The following is a 15,198-nucleotide window of genomic DNA, read 5'->3' on the forward strand; positions in this document are numbered from 1 at the left end:
TAATACTATTAAATATTTAAATTGCTCACATTATCCTTGATTGACAAGGAAACTAGTACCCGATAGCAGCAACGAAGACAAGCTCCAGACTCCAGAGCTTGTGCACTCCTTTGACATTGATCCATCCTCCCACGCACTTTCTTCGCTTAATGCTCTCCATCAGCGCCAAGGTCATTATTGACTTGTCTTTCTCTATTGGGCCTTTGGTCTTTTTAAAATTTCTCTGAATTTTACGTATTCAGGCCCATTAACAAGCCATTATATTTTTGTGTTCAAAAATCCCCCGTCCCTATTTTCCAAAACTAAAACGCGATCGTCATGCTCTCCGGCGAAGATTCCGACCGTAAACTAGGGTACATGAACCGCAACGATGCGGAAGTGCAGCTTCCACGGACGACGGGGGTAAAAAACAAAACACCGGCTCCGGTGCAAATCACTGCCGAGCAAATTCTTAGGGAAGCCCTAGAGAGGCAAGATGCTGAAATCCGTCAGCCTATGCAGGCAATTAATGATTCAGCTGAACTTTCCAACTATAGACTCCGTCGTCGGAAGGATTTCGAGGACCAGATCCGCCGGGGGAGATGGAACACCCAAATTTGGGTCAGGTATGCGCAGTGGGAAGAATCGCAGATGGATTACGCACGTGCTCGTAGCGTGTGGGAACGAGCCTTAGAAGCAGGAGATTACCGGAACCAGACGCTCTGGGTTAAGTACGCCGAGTTTGAGATGAAGAACGAGTTTGTCAACTTTGCGAGGAACGTTTGGGATCGTGCTGTTACGATCCTCCCTCGAGTGGACCAGCTTTGGAATGAGTATGTCTACATGGAAGAGAAACTTGGCAATATCGCCGGAGCTAGAGAGATCTTCGAGCGGTGGATGAATTGGTCACCGGATCAAAAAGCTTGGCTCTGCTTTATTAAATTCGAACTTAGGTATGGTGAAATCGAACGTGCTAGATCAATCTATCAGAGATTTGTTCTTTGTCATCCGAATGCTTCTTCTTATATTCGATATGCAAAGTTTGAGATGAAGCTTGGTCAAGTTGAGCTTGCTAGGAAAGTGTTCGAACGCGCGGAGAAGGAGCTTGCATACGATGAAGACGAAGCAGAGATTCTCTTTGTGGAGTTTGCTGAATTTGAAGAACTATGCAAGGAAGTAGAACGGGCTAGGCTCATCTACAAGTTTGCTCTTGATCGTATTCCTAAAGTAAGAGCTGAAACTTTGTACAGTAAGTTTGTGGCGTTTGAGAAGCGATATGGTGATAAGGAAGGGATTGAGGACGCCATTGTTGGCAAAACAAAGTTTCAGTATGAAGATGAACTGAGGAAGAGCCCTTTGAACTATGATTTGTGGTTTGATTACATTAGGTTATAGGAGACTCTAAATAACAAGGATAGGATAAGAGAAATCTATGAGAGGGCTATTGCTAATGTCCCACCTGCCCAAGAGAAACGATACTGGCGAAGATACATATATCTTTGGTGAGTTTTATTCTATCCACATCCTTTACAGATTTTGGTAATCACTCCTTATGTTGATCAAGGTTTGCATAAGAAGGTTAAGTTTAGCTTCGTGTAACTTCACTGTGTTTGGGGTTTGGCTTTCTTAGGCCGCTATTAGTTCTATCATCTTTGTCTATCTTTTAGCACATTAAGGTCACTAAATAATCTACTAATACAGATTCTTGCATTCTGTGGAAAGCTTTTGTTGTTTTTCTTTTGTGGCATACATGGTTCTGCGGTTTTTTCAACCACTGACACTGATGTGACTAACTGGTGTAGGATTAATTATGCGTTATATGAAGAGATTGAGACCGAGGATGTGGAGCGTACCCGAAATGTTTACAGGTATTCTGAAAATTTTGAAGTTACATTCATCTACGTTTCACTAATGGAGGTTTAGTGTTTACTTTACAGAGAATGCCTCAAGCTTATCCCACACACCAAATTTTCTTTTGCCGAAATATGGTTGCTCGCTGCACAATATGAAATCAGGCAATTGAATCTCACGGGTGCACGGCAGATATTAGGAAATGCGATTGGGAAAGCTCCAAAAAACAAGGTAAGTCTGACAACGGTTAATTTGGAAATGGTCTACATTATTGCTCATCTTTTACTTACTGGGATGGCTTTGTTTTTCTGCAAAACAGATATTCAAGAAATACATTGAGATCGAACTCCGGTTGGGAAACATAGATAGATGTAGAAAAATATACGAGCGTTATCTTGAATGGTCTCCTGAGAATTGCTATGCTTGGAGAAACTATGCTGAGTTTGAGATGTCTCTTGCTGAAACAGAACGAGCTAGAGCTATCTTCGAACTTGCAATATCACAGCCTGCTTTAGACATGCCCGAGCTGCTATGGAAGGTAAATTTTTTCATTCTAAAGCATCCAAAGAATTGAAAGTTTCTCAGATTTTGGAAATGATTGGATCATTAAATTCTCTATATTGTTTGTGGCGGACGTACATTGATTTTGAGATATCATAAGGGGAACTAGAGAGGACACGTGAATTATATGAGCGACTCTTGGACCGTACAAAGCATTGCAAGGTGTGGATTAGCTTTGCAAAGTTTGAAGCTTCTGCTGCGGAACACAAAGAAGACGAGGAAGAAGAAGATGCTATTGAATGCAAAAGAGACAGCATCAGACGTGCCAGAGGTTTGAAGCTGCATGTTATATCATGAATTTTGATGATTCCTTGTGACAAGTTTGACTGTTTTTTCTTATCATTTATTTCTGTTCTGTTGTATTTTCTTTCTTCTATTCAGCGATCTTTGATAGAGCCAACACATACTACAAAGACTCCACACCGGAGCTGAAAGAAGAGCGTGCTACGCTTTTGGAGGATTGGCTTAACATGGAGACGGGATTTGGTAAGCTTGGGGATGTTAGTGTCGTTCAATCAAAACTCCCTAAGAAGCTCAAGAAGAGAAAGCCGACATGTGGCGAAGACGGCTCTACAGAGTAAGCATTGCATACATATAATTCACCGATTTGTTTATCTTTGAAATGTGAGGTACAAATGCTAAAGCTTAATGTAAAAAAATTGTTTGAATCTTTGGCAGGTATGAAGAATACATTGATTACTTGTCCCTAGAAGAATCACATACGACGAATCTTAAGATTATTGAAGCTGCTTATAAATGGAAGAAGCAGAAGGTTGTTAAAGCTGGGGAATGAGTCTATAGTGGTTAACGTAGTGTTATGCACTCCCCTTCCAGCTTAAAAATCATCATAATGTAGTAGGTGATGATGTTTCTTGCGGTGTTAATATTATTGATCTAATGATACTGGAACATACATTGATCTATATATGCTGATTTTATGAACGAATTTAAAAATAAAATTTCGTGTTCCGTAATTTGGGCAAAGAACCACTGCAATTTCATTGTCATTATTTGGCTTAAAGCTTGCAGTGACTTGCTGCCAAAAAATAGGTGAAGGCATTTGTACTTGAACCGGTGCAGTCGTAGAAGAACTAGACAAGTAAGAAATCATATAGATTCAGATGGAGAAGGTTCGCAAGGGGAAGAGAGGCATATAAATGTGATCAAAGAGCTTTGATGTCTTATGACAAGATGAAGGTTTTGCCACTCTTTTCTCTCCTGAATATTGATTATGATAACACTAAACGTGAAAATGACACTATAATCTAATTTAAGACCATTTCAGATCATTTAGACTCCCTCTGTTTCTAGTTTAGTCATCTTTCATCACTCAAACCACGAGAATTCAAAATTGGAAACAGCTGTATGAACTTCTTTTGTCATTTTCTGGTTTACATTTTGTTATCAAAGATGGCAAATGCTTATTTTCTTGCGAAGGCAGAAGTATGCACAGAGACGGTAGCCGAATGCCATGGCTAGCAGAACCCACAGTTCTTGCAAACCGCCATTCAAGTTGACTGTGTCAAAGGATGATGAGCTTTGCAATGTCCTGCAGCCGCCTTTGCTCCCACATTCGAAAAGTTGGTCCGCTGAGTATTGAACTTTCAAAAGCAGCCTGAAGCCGTAGTGCATGAAGGACAAGTACTTCAACCACTGCATGAATTTGGGTATGTGCTGCATTTCGAATTCAAAAGTGCATCACTTTTTTTGTTTGAGCGTAAACAGTTATTAACCAGCTTGTTATTATGATTCACTAAAAAGAATAATCCATGTTCTAAGTTATTAGGTTTGCTACCTGAACATAGTAACCTCCTGTTAGAAGAAATAGCATTAGAACCAAAGAGGCGATCATACCAGCTCTCTTAATGCTCAATACTGAAGCTCCCAAGAACTCTCCTGCACCCTGCAGTTACATTGGAAAAAACAAAACATGCTTTAAGTTCGATAGGGAGACACGTTCTCGATATGTTCTCTGCTTACTTGGCTAGTTATGGCTATCAGTAGTATTGTTAACACGGTGAAAATGAAACAGGGGATCGTCCTATTGAACCCAGCCATGAAGTAGACAATGATCATGAAGAATGTTGGGTATAAAACGTGTGCCACCATATCACATAGTGTACTGCATACGTAATACACACTAAGTCTGTACATGTCTGCTTTTCTTTCTTTCACCAGGTAGATCTTCTCGAAGGGGAACACGTATACTGCTCCAAATAGGGATGAAGATGTCCAGAAGATGCAAATATAGAACATCAAACCAACCTACAAGCTTACCAGATAGTTAGTAGGCTTATATAACTATGGTATAATCACAAAAATTATGTAGTTTCATTCATTACTTGGTCTCTAAGGTGCGCCTCTGTGTCTGTCTTTGATTTCCACCATAGAAGACCCAACACAACGGCCACGCCAAGTGATTGAACTAGCCTTAGCTTATCAAAGTAATCTCTACGCCGCTCTCTGAATGTTCTTCTGGAAATAATCAAGAACTGATCCCACCATGAAAGCGTCCAGTCCTTCTTCACTTGGATTGCTACTTGAAGATGCTCTGGGGCCTTTTTATTTCTATGGTTTTCTTCCTTCTCTTTTGGCTCCAAGTCTGTCTTGTACCTTTGTTGCAAATACTGCAAAATCACAACATTAGGATTGAGTCCCATTATAACTCTTAATACATTCGTATATACTATATAGTCTATGACTTAATGTGATCCTTACTTTCACTAGTACTTCCTCAGAATCAGGCTGTGCGGTTTTGGCAGCCATTAGTTCTTCCGGTAAACTAATGTCTGACACCTGTCCCGTTGCCAAGTCTAGCAAGAACTCTGCTGGGTTCATTGCAATTTCAGGTAAGATTCTCAAAGATGAGAAATACTCCATAGATTCTCTGGCTTTGCCGTAGAAGGCAGGGTGGCCTTCTGAGATCAGTAAGAGCTTGTCGAACATGTGAAACATTCTGCTTGATGGTTGGTGAATTGTCGTGATGACTGTCCTTCCTGCCTGAAAAAGACATATTGGTTCTTATTCTCCCGTATCATTCAAGAACTTATTTTTCTAGTAATCTATTTGCATTGTAAAAGCTAGAAAGGCTGATACCTTAGCTACTCCTTGCAGAATATGAAGAAGTTTTGTGGCAGAGGTGGAGTCAAGTCCAGAAGTTGGCTCGTCCAGAAGCAACAGAGAAGGATCTACCAAAATTTCGTATGCTATACTCGCTCTTTTTCTTTCTCCACCTGATATTCCTTTGACAAAACCTCCTCCAACTCTTGTGCGACGGCATCTTTCATGGTTTTTTTTTTTGTTTCAATGAAAATTAAGTTTAGTTTTTACAAGAAATGTGTCTGGACGTCATCAAGCACAAAGTATACGAGTTCTCACTCACTATAAGTTGGATTATTCTAGCTAATTCCAGTAAAAAAGTGTACCTTTCAAGGCCGAGCTCTTTAATGATCATTTCTATTTTGGCGTATTTATGTTCCTTGCTCATGCTACTTGGAAGTCTTAAAAACGCAGCGAATGCTAAGGTCTCTTCCACAGTAAGTTGTGGTAACAGAACATCATCTTGTGTCACGAAACCAATTCTGGAGAATACTGAAAGATAAGTGCATAATAATATTCAGGTTAGGAGAAGTATCCAACTCAGGATTCTATCTAACCTCCTCTTAACAGATGGACTGTAAGGAATGTCATTATAGGTAAGCTTCCCCTTGACATTATCTGTCAATCTTCCTCCCATTATCTTCAAGAGAGTTGTCTTGCCACTACCCGAAGGACCCATTAGCGCAAGGATCTCACCAGGGCCCGTGCTTCCTGTTATGCCTTTCAAAATGTGCTTGTACCCATCTTGATCCGGATTCGTATGTGTTACCACCTTTGACACCATTGTTTTCACCAGGTTTGTTGAGCTTCCCTTGCTGTTTCTCACCTTATACTCAACATCTTCAAACTGCAAGTTAAGTAAAGAGGAAAACCAATCAGCTTTGTCTCATAGAAAGAAATCGAAACCGAGAGAGAAAGAGAAACCTTGAGAAAGATGGGAATAGGGGCGTCTTCAAGAGGATAAGAGGAAACGAATTCTTCATCAATGTCAATCTCAGATGAGTATTGGTTTCTGAGGTAAGCTTGGGGCATGAACTCCATGTTATGAACTATGCCATTGCTTCCTGTAATCTGCATTACATGATTCTCTTCAACTTCTTCTGTTGTTCTTCTGATCTCCATGGTTTTTCTTATGCTTGTATCACAAGAAGATTAATCTGAATGTAAGGTTGTGTTATATAATGGAAGAAGTGTGTTGATCAACTGTGTCAAACCTGAAACTTTCTTGCTTTTTGTGTTCTCTTTCTCTCTCTGTTTATCAGGGTGTTAGTTTGGTAGACCACATTCTTTCAATGTCTTTGTATGAATGAATTTGAGTTTCTTTAATTATGCATGTGTTGACTTGCACAAGGAGAAAATGAAATGAAATCAATATCAATAGTCATTACTGATGAGGTGGGTTAAAATAATTTACATTTATCTAATTGGTTTACTTATTGTTACTGAAGATCACATTGGGCCACGTATGAAATGCTCCACTTGCTCATATAAACTGATCACTTGTCTGTATTAAAAAATTCAGAAGAATTACAGATAAACTGATCCTTTAGACTTTGTTTGTGGTTCTCACAAAAACAAGAAAACTAACGGCACCAATTCTCTTGACCCCCCTCCTCTTCAAATTGCCCACACACTAATTTCTTCTTAGGGGATGATGTATCCTAAGTATTTACACAAAATCACTCAAAAATCCAGACTTGAACATCTCTTTTACCAATCTGAATTGTTACTGAAGATCACATTGGGCCACGTATGAAATGCTCCACTTGCTCATATAAACTGATCACTTGTCTGTATTAAAAAATTCAGAAGAATCACAGATAAACTGATCCTTTAGACTTTGTTTGTGGTTCTCACAAAAACAAGAAAACTAACGGCACCAATTCTCTTGACCCCCCTCCTCTTCAAATTGCCCACACACTAATTTCTTCTTAGGGGATGATGTATCCTAAGTATTTACACAAAATCACTCAAAAATCCAGACTTGAACATCTCTTTTACCAATCTGAATATGCATCTTTCTAGTAATTCTCCTTGACCTAATAGTTGTTCCCCTGATTTGTTAGTGCAGCTTGAGGTTGCTGATTCGTAATATGTGAGGGTCCTATGGGTTCAGTCCTCGCAGATATAGTAAGAGGCGCCATAATGGGCTGTGATTGTTGGTATATTCCCGTAAACCCAGCTTGCATGGTTGGGAAAGCTAATGGTTGACCTTGAAAGGGTAAGTTGTACATGGGACTGGCCTGCAGATTGGCTAGACTCTGTTCAGCCAATATATACAATAAGCCCTGTTAAAAGAAGTATAGCATAACATGCAATGACAGTAGGAAGGAGGCAGAGACAAACTAACCAGTGGTCCAGTTGAGTTAATGTTTTCCTTCTTTTCTTCTTTGTTGGTAGAGATTACAGTGGCTGCTGATGGGAAGTGGTTGAAGGCGTACAAATCATATGGAGATGGAATTGTGGTAAGTGGGGAGTTTCCAATGTCGCTTCCTGACTTGATGTGAGTGAGAGGGACTTTAACCCCTGAAGGTGGTGAAGCATCATCTCCAGGCGGTAAGTAAGACTGTTGTTGGTACCCGTTTGGGCTCACGAACTGGTGAATGTATGGATGCGGCATATAAAAGGGTGGAAGATAGGGACCGTAAGGGAAAAAACCTAGAGGGAATTGTTGCCTAAAAAGGTGCATTGCCTGTTGATAGGCTGCTATGGAATACTGATCAGGATAGGAGATAGGTTGAGCATCACAATTTGTGGCCTGCAATTATCAACAAAATATAAAAGACAGTGATTAAGCTTGTATGTAAATATTCAGGCAAAAGCACATGACGCAAAAATGACACTGTATGGGGCTTCTTGAACATAACTAACCTGATGAGTGTCTGTGAGTGGTTTATCTCCTTCCGAACCTTCTACAGGGTGACGGGTTTGATCTGACTGCAATGATAGCTCAGTCTCAGATGCTGAATTTAAAATCTCATGATCCTCATCTTGAGAAATCGTTGATATATCTTTCCTGCAAACCAAATAATGGTATTGAAACACCCCATTTCATTGTCATATCAGAAACTCACTCATCTGAGACAGTTAAAGCAATTCAGGAGAATACAGCAAGCAAAACCGTAAGATTAACTTAAAAGTTATAATCAGTACCAACCTAGTTGCTGTCCCATGAGAAGACTCGATATTGGAGTCATCACACCCAATAGTACAATTGTCAGAAGATGCCTCTTTCACAAAATTGGAATCGAAACTCCCAAATGTTAGACCATTTTCAAGCATTTTGGCAACCTGAAGGTGGACAGGAAATGTTACATGCGACCGCTCACCAACACCGGACTCGAGAACCGATTGACTCTTGCCTTTATTGGCCGCAGCTTCACTTTTACCGACTGTTCCAAAAAAACCATAGGTCAAATCAAATAAGAGGTAGCAACTGAACTCAGGAAACAATCTGCATCATTCACAACTTATCTAGAAGAATACAGAATGAACATAGTGCTACATAGATAAAGAGCAACTATACCTTGCTCTGACTGGCTGCAATTAGAAGTGACAATCATAGATGATTGCTGTGAGATCTGAGAAGTTCCATCTACAGTATATTGTGTGTCGTTTTTTACAACAGAATCGGATAGAGCCACTGGTACAGTACTTGCTTTAGACTTATCCGGCTCAACAACATCCTCAGAAGAAGAAGTAGACTTGGAGAGAGGCTGTTCCTCTGTGACTTCCTTGTTCACAGGGGAGATGGAAGCCTCTTGAATTTTATGGTTACTGATTCCACTTGGAGAAATTATAGGGTTAGGGGACCTGCAAAAGAATATAATGCTTTAGGAAACCCATATACAGAAAGGGTATTTAAAGACATAGACAGGATAAGTATGAATACTTGATGGAAGAAGGTTTTGTATCGTTTATTGCATTGTTGGGAGCGGACAAAACAGTTCCAGAAATGTGATTAGCTCCACTCTGCTTTTTAAAAGCTGCACTTCTTCCATTGCTGGAATCTGCAAATCAACAACAAAGAGCTTAAATCAAGAAAGGAAATATAGCACAGACGTTTAGAAGTAAAAGAACATAAACTAGAATGACCTGTATAACTTGAAGCAAAGCTCCTCCGTCTAGTCCTGATCCTTCCTTGTGTATTTAGTACTAAATTCTGCAACAGGGATACACATAGGGATAAGAGAATCGGGATAATGTAAGCTACTAGAGCAAGTGATAAACACATAATTTTAGGGTTGCAAGGTTAATTCACAAATCATGCTTCTACAAAGAATGGATTAAAAACAAAAAAAGAGGAAACATATACCTCTTTCTTTCTCTCCCGTTTGCTTCTCACCTCATGAAATGTATCTGAAAAGGTGGTCACAATAACATATGAGTTACATGCCAGTTATCAACAGTACGTTCATAACGTTGATATTGAAACAGTAGAGAAAATCCCAAACCCCATATACTAAAAACTCAAATCAGAGCTAAAAACAAATCCTGTTTCCACAGTTTCATCATCTAAAAAGCTAAACGGTAAAGATTTAAAGCAGTGATTAAGACAGATAGGCCAATTTTAAAAACGAGAGCTCCTCCCCTAATCATATGAACCCAAAATCTGCATATTCCAAATCAGTTAAAAAAAATATTCCTTATTTGAACATTCCAAGCATATTATATACCAAATCGAAATCTCATAAAAAAAAATTGCAGTATTGAGAGGCACAAGACAATATCTTCTAAACCATCAACAAAGGGGCTGTGTTTCATACAAAACAAAGATCAAACAAAACCCTAGAAGGGAGGAAGGAAGAAAGCGCGCTGAATCAACAAAAAAAAAAAAAAAAACAAATGGTGAAGCGTTGTTGTAAAGGAAGAAAGGTACCTAAATAGAGGAGCTTCTGAGTGGTCTCATGTGGATCATTGAAACACTCTTTAAAGATAGAGAAGATATCCTCGTCGGAATGTTGTTTTCCGGTAACCTCTCTGATGTTTTGAATGGTTTTAAGCAGATCGGCCGGAATCGAAACCCTAGAGCCGCCATCGCCTCTGCTGCTCGTCATGTTGGTATATTAGAGAGAGAGAGAGAGAGGGAAGCGGAAGGGGTAGGAGAAGAGAGAGAGAGAGAGAGAGAGAGAGAGAGAGAGAGAGAGAGGGAAGCGGAAGGGGTGGGAGAAGAGAGAGAGAGTATGGGTATGGGTATGGGTCAGGCAGAGAGGGACTTGAAACATACGACTATGTAGTACTTGATATATATTGTATAAATGTATTATTTCATTTATTTCCGTATAAATTAATCAACCTCTAGCTAAAATACAAACCTCTCTTTCTCTCCGTATTTTTATACGCTTACATCACTAATTCCCAATTTTAAAAATTAAGATTGTTATTATTCGTTGAAATATTATAATACAGGAAAGACCGACACCAAAGTTGATATGGCCGAGTTGGTCTAAGGCGCCAGATTAAGGTTCTGGTCCGAAAGGGCGTGGGTTCAAATCCCACTGTCAACATTTTCCTTTTTTCTTTTCGTAACTTTTTAATTTTTTTCCTTTTTTGATTTTTTTTTTTAAGGTCCGAATATAAGGAAAATATAATATATATATATAGTACAAAGAAGTCACGAACTAATAAAAAGATTATCTCAGATCTTGTCCGATAAGCAAAACCCTAGCGTTCTGTCTCTCTCTCTCGATCTTCTTTTAACCTCGGAGAGTTTTGTCGGAAGATCCTCAATTCGAAAACAGAATCACCACTGACTGAATTTAGGAATCGCCATGGGTTCCAGATCTCGTAATGATAATTTCCAATCCGGCGATGGTGCTAGTCCAGGGTACGTTTTACTCCTCCTCCTCTTTGCATGTTTCAATCCGTAGGTTGATCGAAACAAATTAGATAGACATCTCCTGATCTGTGGCTTTTTAATGTTTTTTGTTTCGATTTGTGTGTTTGTTAGGAAAATTTTCATCGGAGGTTTGCACAAAGACACCACTACTAGTAAGTCTCTTCTGTTTGTTTAGGGATTGTTCTAGGTCTTGCCTGTTGTGTTGTTTTATTTAGCATCCTTGCTCATCATGTTGATGTTTACTGCAGCTGTGTTCAACAAGCACTTTGGCAAGTACGGGGAGATTACAGATTCTGTCATTATGCGTGATCGACATACTGGGCAACCTAGGGGTTTTGGTTTCATCACCTATGCCGATTCTTCTGTTGTTGATAAAGTCATTGAAGATAATCATGTCATCAATGGCAAACAGGTCTCTTTACCCCCACCCCACCTTCTCTCTTTTTTTATTTCCCTACACTATGTTATTCGATTGATGTATTTTATGGATTCAAGAATTTGTTATTGATTTTTTTCAAGTAGGATACCTCTGTTTGATCAATACTTTTTCCTTGTTTTGATTGAATGGAACAGGTTGAGATCAAAAGGACTATTCCGAAAGGTGCTGGTGGCAATCAGGCCAAGGATATCAAAACAAAGAAGATTTTTGTTGGTGGCATACCCTCCACTGTTACAGAAGGTATATCTCCCTCTTGCCACATTCTTACTTTTTTTCCATGAGACTATGTTGGCTCTCTGTGCTTATCGAAGTTGTCTGTTCTGTTGATCAGATGAGCTTAAGGACTTCTTTGCCAAGTATGGGAACGTGGTGGAGCACCAGATTATTCGAGACCATGAAACAAACAGGTCCAGAGGTTTTGGTTTCGTGATTTTTGACAGCGAAGAAGTCGTAGATGAATTATTGTCCAAAGGAAACATGATCGATATGGCAGACACTCAGGTAAGCTTGTACAAATGGTGCCTAGAATTGTGGTGGTACATGAAGTTATTTATATCTTGGTTTCATTTTGAATTTTTCTGCTTGTTCATTTCGTTATAAACGTTTAACTTAGTTAGCTTCCCACCCGTTAGCTTCCCACCAAGTGTAAGGAGGTTGTCACAGTAAACTAGGAAGTACTCTGTTATAGTTTGCATCCTTAGCATAGCTAGGTTAATTAAGTTACTTTGTTGTAGGTGGAGATCAAGAAAGCTGAACCAAAGAAATCTTCAAACCGTTCACCTCCTTCTTATGGTAGTCACCCTAGAGGTCGTTCTTTTAATGATAATTATGGCGGGTATGGTGGGCCTTACGGGGGTTTTGATGGAGGCTATGGTCCTCCAGGTCCCATTAGGTCACATGGAGGCCCTACCAGTAGGTTTGCTGGGGGATATGGGTATGGTCGTGGTGGACCTGGTAGTGTAGGCCCTGAATTTGGAGGAGGGTATGGTGGTTATGGGAGTGGTAATTTAGGAGGTTACCGGAGTGAACCACCCCTTGGCTATTCTAGTCGTTTTGCACCCTATGGGAGTGGGTTTGGTGGCGAGGGATATGGCAGTGGAGGTTATGGAGGTGGAGGTTATGGTCGTGGAGGAGGGGAAGGCTATGGGGGATATGGTGGGCCAGGTTACGGTGGTGCATTTGAATCTGGTGGCCCAGGTGGCAGTTATGAAGGAGCAGGTGGTCCATATGGGAGGGGTTATAGTAACAGTAGTCGATACCATCCGTATGCAAGATAGGGCCGAGGTAATACCAATCAGTAGACGCTATAGAAGCTTCTCTCACAGGTTTCTCTAGATTGTTCCAATCACTCTAGGTGCATTCTAGAGGAAACTAGAGCTATCATGTAGCGCCAACATCAGGAAAGATTTCTAAGGACAGGAAGATCATCAAAAAAGTTTTATTAGAGACATCTTTTAGTGTGCTCAAGTGTTGTCTTATCTCTTAACTTAGATTGTGTTATGTAGACTTTAGCATATTTGGGTTTGGAGCTTGTTTTCTCACTGCCATAAGATTGATTTAGACAAAGCCTATTTATTATTGGTAGTCTTGTTAGATGATTAATCACTCGCTTAGCTTAGTTTGCACAATCATACGAATTAGCTTAAGAAGCTCTGCAAAATGTGCATTCATATTTCTTTAGAGCTCAACCTGAATGCTTTATGTGGTCTCTTGTTATCTCCGTAGATTTTTGTTGTTCCGAACAAAGTTTTAAGGGCAGTTAGTTGTGGATTAATTATAGCTTGTGCATGTGTAAGTATATATTTGTCAACTGCGTAGGTTCTAACGACAAATTGGACATATTTCGTAATTTGTATGTATTTTAAAACTATTTAAAATCAATTTTAATGTTTTTGAAAATCATCTTATATATATAATTTTTTTGTCAAACAATCATATATCTGAATCATTGTTCATATGGTTTTCGTTTCCTTTGCGTTTTGGGCAAGTGTCACATATACATTATATGTTTTGAATTTCTTTGTTATCGATATTTTATTATCAATGCGATTTAGATTGCAGTCTAAACGATTAAATGTATAGCACTTTGTGTATATGGTTTTACAATGGGATATATATCATATATGTATATTATTGCAAACAACAAAGACTCGATTCTTGGACAAAGTCAACAAATGAATATGACGTCTAATGAGTTATATAAGAAGTTGATTCTTTCTCTCAGAAACGAACTTCATATATTTTTAAAACACTGAGTGAAATATGATTGTACAGTACATTTAATAGATTTGACAAAATACTGAAAAGTTGATAACTGAAATTGGTACTTAATTTAAGGCCGATCCTAGCAGTATGGCGCATCGTAGGTTCGCATGTTTTGGTAACAAAGGGGTTGTATATTGTCCTCCCAAGTCTGAACTCATTTCTATCTATTTTTGAAATGAAGAAACGATTTTCCAAAATGTCTATGTAAATAACGATTTTACTGCAAAGAAAACGACAATCTCGGGCATTCAGAACCGCGAAGTAAGGACACATACTATTTCTAGGCACATATTGGGTTTTTACATTAACGTCTCTTTTTAACTCTACAAAAAAACTAATCTTCAGTTTCACAATTCCGACTATTTTTATAGTTTTCTCTATTCGTAAAAAGGTAGAGAAACGAAGAAGGAAAGAGAAGAAGAAGGAAAAACACAAATGGAAGGGAAAGAGGAAGAAGCAAAGAGGAGAATGATGATGAAGATCAAGCTTAAGGGGACAGAAGACATAAGACAAGAAGACATTAAAAGACAAGAAGCTTACAACATGTCTCCACGTACAAGTGCTCGTGGTGGTGGTGGTGGCTCAGTCGGTATGATCAAGTCATCAAGCGTGAGGCAAAACTGTTTATGCGCGCCAACGACACACCCTGGCTCCTTCAGATGCCGTTACCACCGTCGTAACGCTGGACTTGGGATGTCACGTGGCATATCCGTTCCGTCAAACCTTTCCATGTTGGTTGGAGACTCTAATTCTGCCTCTCCTAAGTGATCATCAATATATAATGTGCTTTCTTTCTCATCAATTTAAATTCCTCGTATGTGTCTGTGTATATACCAACAAAAAAAATGCATTAAGTAGAGAAATATCTGGATATTCACTTTGCTGTTTGCACAAATGAAATAAATTCAAGTGTCGTGATTTTTGTTTCCATGCCGGATAAAGGGAGAAATTGATTAAAACGTTGAAGTACCCGAGGAGATCCGTCTAGCGTTCGGCCGGCAAGGTTAGAGATTTGAACAGCAACGTCTCTGGCCACCTATCTAGTCGACGCCAGTCGGTCGTTTAAAACGTTAAGTTTGAACGGATGGAAAAAAATGAGTTTCCAAATTTTATCACTCAATACGTCCCCTTTGAGAGAATAGGCTTGGAGACTCGTGGTAACACA

At 39.4% G+C, this 15,198-nt stretch overlaps 4 protein-coding genes, 1 long non-coding RNA gene, 1 other non-coding gene and 2 pseudogenes across 10 annotated transcripts; 6 read left to right on the top strand and 2 right to left on the bottom strand.

Annotated features, from left to right (window-relative positions):
- Positions 1-278: 278 nt before the first annotated feature.
- On the top strand, positions 279-2,287 carry LOC104777599 (uncharacterized; annotated as a pseudogene). 2 transcript variants are annotated; one of them, XR_015558034.1, is made up of 4 exons: positions 279-1,481; positions 1,782-1,847; positions 1,903-2,061; positions 2,150-2,287. The product of XR_015558034.1 is annotated as an uncharacterized LOC104777599, transcript variant X2 (transcript). The 2 variants fall into 2 exon arrangements; XR_015558029.1 differs by having other exon boundaries at positions 1,917-2,061.
- On the top strand, positions 2,226-3,365 carry LOC147949558 (pre-mRNA-splicing factor CLF1-like; annotated as a pseudogene). Its single transcript, XR_015558039.1, has 3 exons — positions 2,226-2,662; positions 2,773-2,968; positions 3,070-3,365. The product of XR_015558039.1 is annotated as a pre-mRNA-splicing factor CLF1-like (transcript).
- Positions 3,366-3,413: 48 nt separating this feature from the next.
- LOC147949559 (uncharacterized) lies at positions 3,414-5,120 on the top strand. Its single transcript, XR_015558041.1, has 4 exons — positions 3,414-3,588; positions 3,833-4,058; positions 4,424-4,479; positions 4,570-5,120. It is a non-coding gene; the product is annotated as an uncharacterized LOC147949559 (long non-coding RNA).
- Positions 3,584-6,838, bottom strand: LOC104777609 (ABC transporter G family member 26-like). The gene is made up of 9 exons (XM_010501888.3): positions 6,415-6,838; positions 6,048-6,337; positions 5,817-5,972; positions 5,488-5,671; positions 5,110-5,391; positions 4,734-5,018; positions 4,372-4,656; positions 4,187-4,294; positions 3,584-4,065 (listed from the first exon to the last, which is right to left on the bottom strand). The coding sequence occupies exons 1-9, from the start codon at positions 6,610-6,612 to the stop codon at positions 3,796-3,798; spliced, it is 2,058 nt and encodes a 685-aa protein (XP_010500190.2). The 5' UTR covers positions 6,613-6,838; the 3' UTR covers positions 3,584-3,795.
- Positions 6,839-7,241: 403 nt separating this feature from the next.
- Positions 7,242-10,764, bottom strand: LOC147949560 (GBF-interacting protein 1-like). The gene is made up of 9 exons (XM_087451515.1): positions 10,370-10,764; positions 9,806-9,849; positions 9,586-9,652; positions 9,383-9,500; positions 9,017-9,303; positions 8,648-8,882; positions 8,362-8,506; positions 7,841-8,248; positions 7,242-7,751 (listed from the first exon to the last, which is right to left on the bottom strand). The coding sequence occupies exons 1-9, from the start codon at positions 10,545-10,547 to the stop codon at positions 7,530-7,532; spliced, it is 1,704 nt and encodes a 567-aa protein (XP_087307641.1). The 5' UTR covers positions 10,548-10,764; the 3' UTR covers positions 7,242-7,529.
- Positions 10,765-10,916: 152 nt separating this feature from the next.
- TRNAL-AAG (transfer RNA leucine (anticodon AAG)) lies at positions 10,917-10,997 on the top strand. Its single transcript has one exon. It is a non-coding gene; the product is annotated as a tRNA-Leu (tRNA).
- LOC104704590 (heterogeneous nuclear ribonucleoprotein 1-like) lies at positions 10,952-14,961 on the top strand. Of its 2 annotated transcripts, XR_015590658.1 has the most exons (7): positions 10,952-11,317; positions 11,441-11,481; positions 11,578-11,741; positions 11,903-12,008; positions 12,100-12,269; positions 12,503-14,294; positions 14,405-14,961. XR_015590658.1 is itself a non-coding variant. In XM_087500783.1 (6 exons), exons 1-6 carry the CDS (start codon positions 11,262-11,264, stop codon positions 13,043-13,045), a joined length of 1,080 nt encoding a protein of 359 aa, XP_087356909.1. In that variant the 5' UTR covers positions 10,952-11,261; the 3' UTR covers positions 13,046-14,961. The 2 variants fall into 2 exon arrangements, 1 of the variants encoding a protein (XP_087356909.1); XM_087500783.1 differs by having other exon boundaries at positions 12,503-14,961.
- On the top strand, positions 14,469-14,961 carry LOC104774231 (uncharacterized). Its single transcript, XM_010498887.3, has one exon. The coding sequence runs from the start codon at positions 14,469-14,471 to the stop codon at positions 14,799-14,801; it is 333 nt and encodes a 110-aa protein (XP_010497189.2). The 3' UTR covers positions 14,802-14,961.
- Positions 14,962-15,198: the final 237 nt, after the last annotated feature.

This window comes from Camelina sativa, chromosome 1 (assembly GCF_030686135.1).
Source record: "Camelina sativa cultivar CO46 ecotype springtype chromosome 1, ASM3068613v1".
NCBI classification, from domain to species: Eukaryota; Viridiplantae; Streptophyta; class Magnoliopsida; order Brassicales; family Brassicaceae; genus Camelina; species Camelina sativa.

Coding starts and splice junctions, on each gene's coding strand:
- LOC104777609 (XM_010501888.3), bottom strand. CDS start 6,612: ATGGAGATCAGAAGAACAACAGAAGAAGTTGAAGAGAATCATGTAATG. Junction 5,672..5,816: donor AAAGAGCTCGGCCTTGAAAG/GTACACTTTTTT, acceptor AAACCATGAAAG/ATGCCGTCGCACAAGAGTTG. Junction 5,019..5,109: donor CTGAGGAAGTACTAGTGAAA/GTAAGGATCACA, acceptor GTGATTTTGCAG/TATTTGCAACAAAGGTACAA.
- LOC147949560 (XM_087451515.1), bottom strand. CDS start 10,547: ATGACGAGCAGCAGAGGCGATGGCGGCTCTAGGGTTTCGATTCCGGCC. Junction 8,883..9,016: donor TTGCAGCCAGTCAGAGCAAG/GTATAGTTGCTC, acceptor TTTTTGGAACAG/TCGGTAAAAGTGAAGCTGCG. Junction 8,249..8,361: donor CACTCACAGACACTCATCAG/GTTAGTTATGTT, acceptor TGATAATTGCAG/GCCACAAATTGTGATGCTCA.
- LOC104704590 (XM_087500783.1), top strand. CDS start 11,262: ATGGGTTCCAGATCTCGTAATGATAATTTCCAATCCGGCGATGGTGCT. Junction 11,742..11,902: donor ATGTCATCAATGGCAAACAG/GTCTCTTTACCC, acceptor TGAATGGAACAG/GTTGAGATCAAAAGGACTAT. Junction 12,009..12,099: donor ACCCTCCACTGTTACAGAAG/GTATATCTCCCT, acceptor TCTGTTGATCAG/ATGAGCTTAAGGACTTCTTT.
- LOC104774231 (XM_010498887.3), top strand. CDS start 14,469: ATGGAAGGGAAAGAGGAAGAAGCAAAGAGGAGAATGATGATGAAGATC.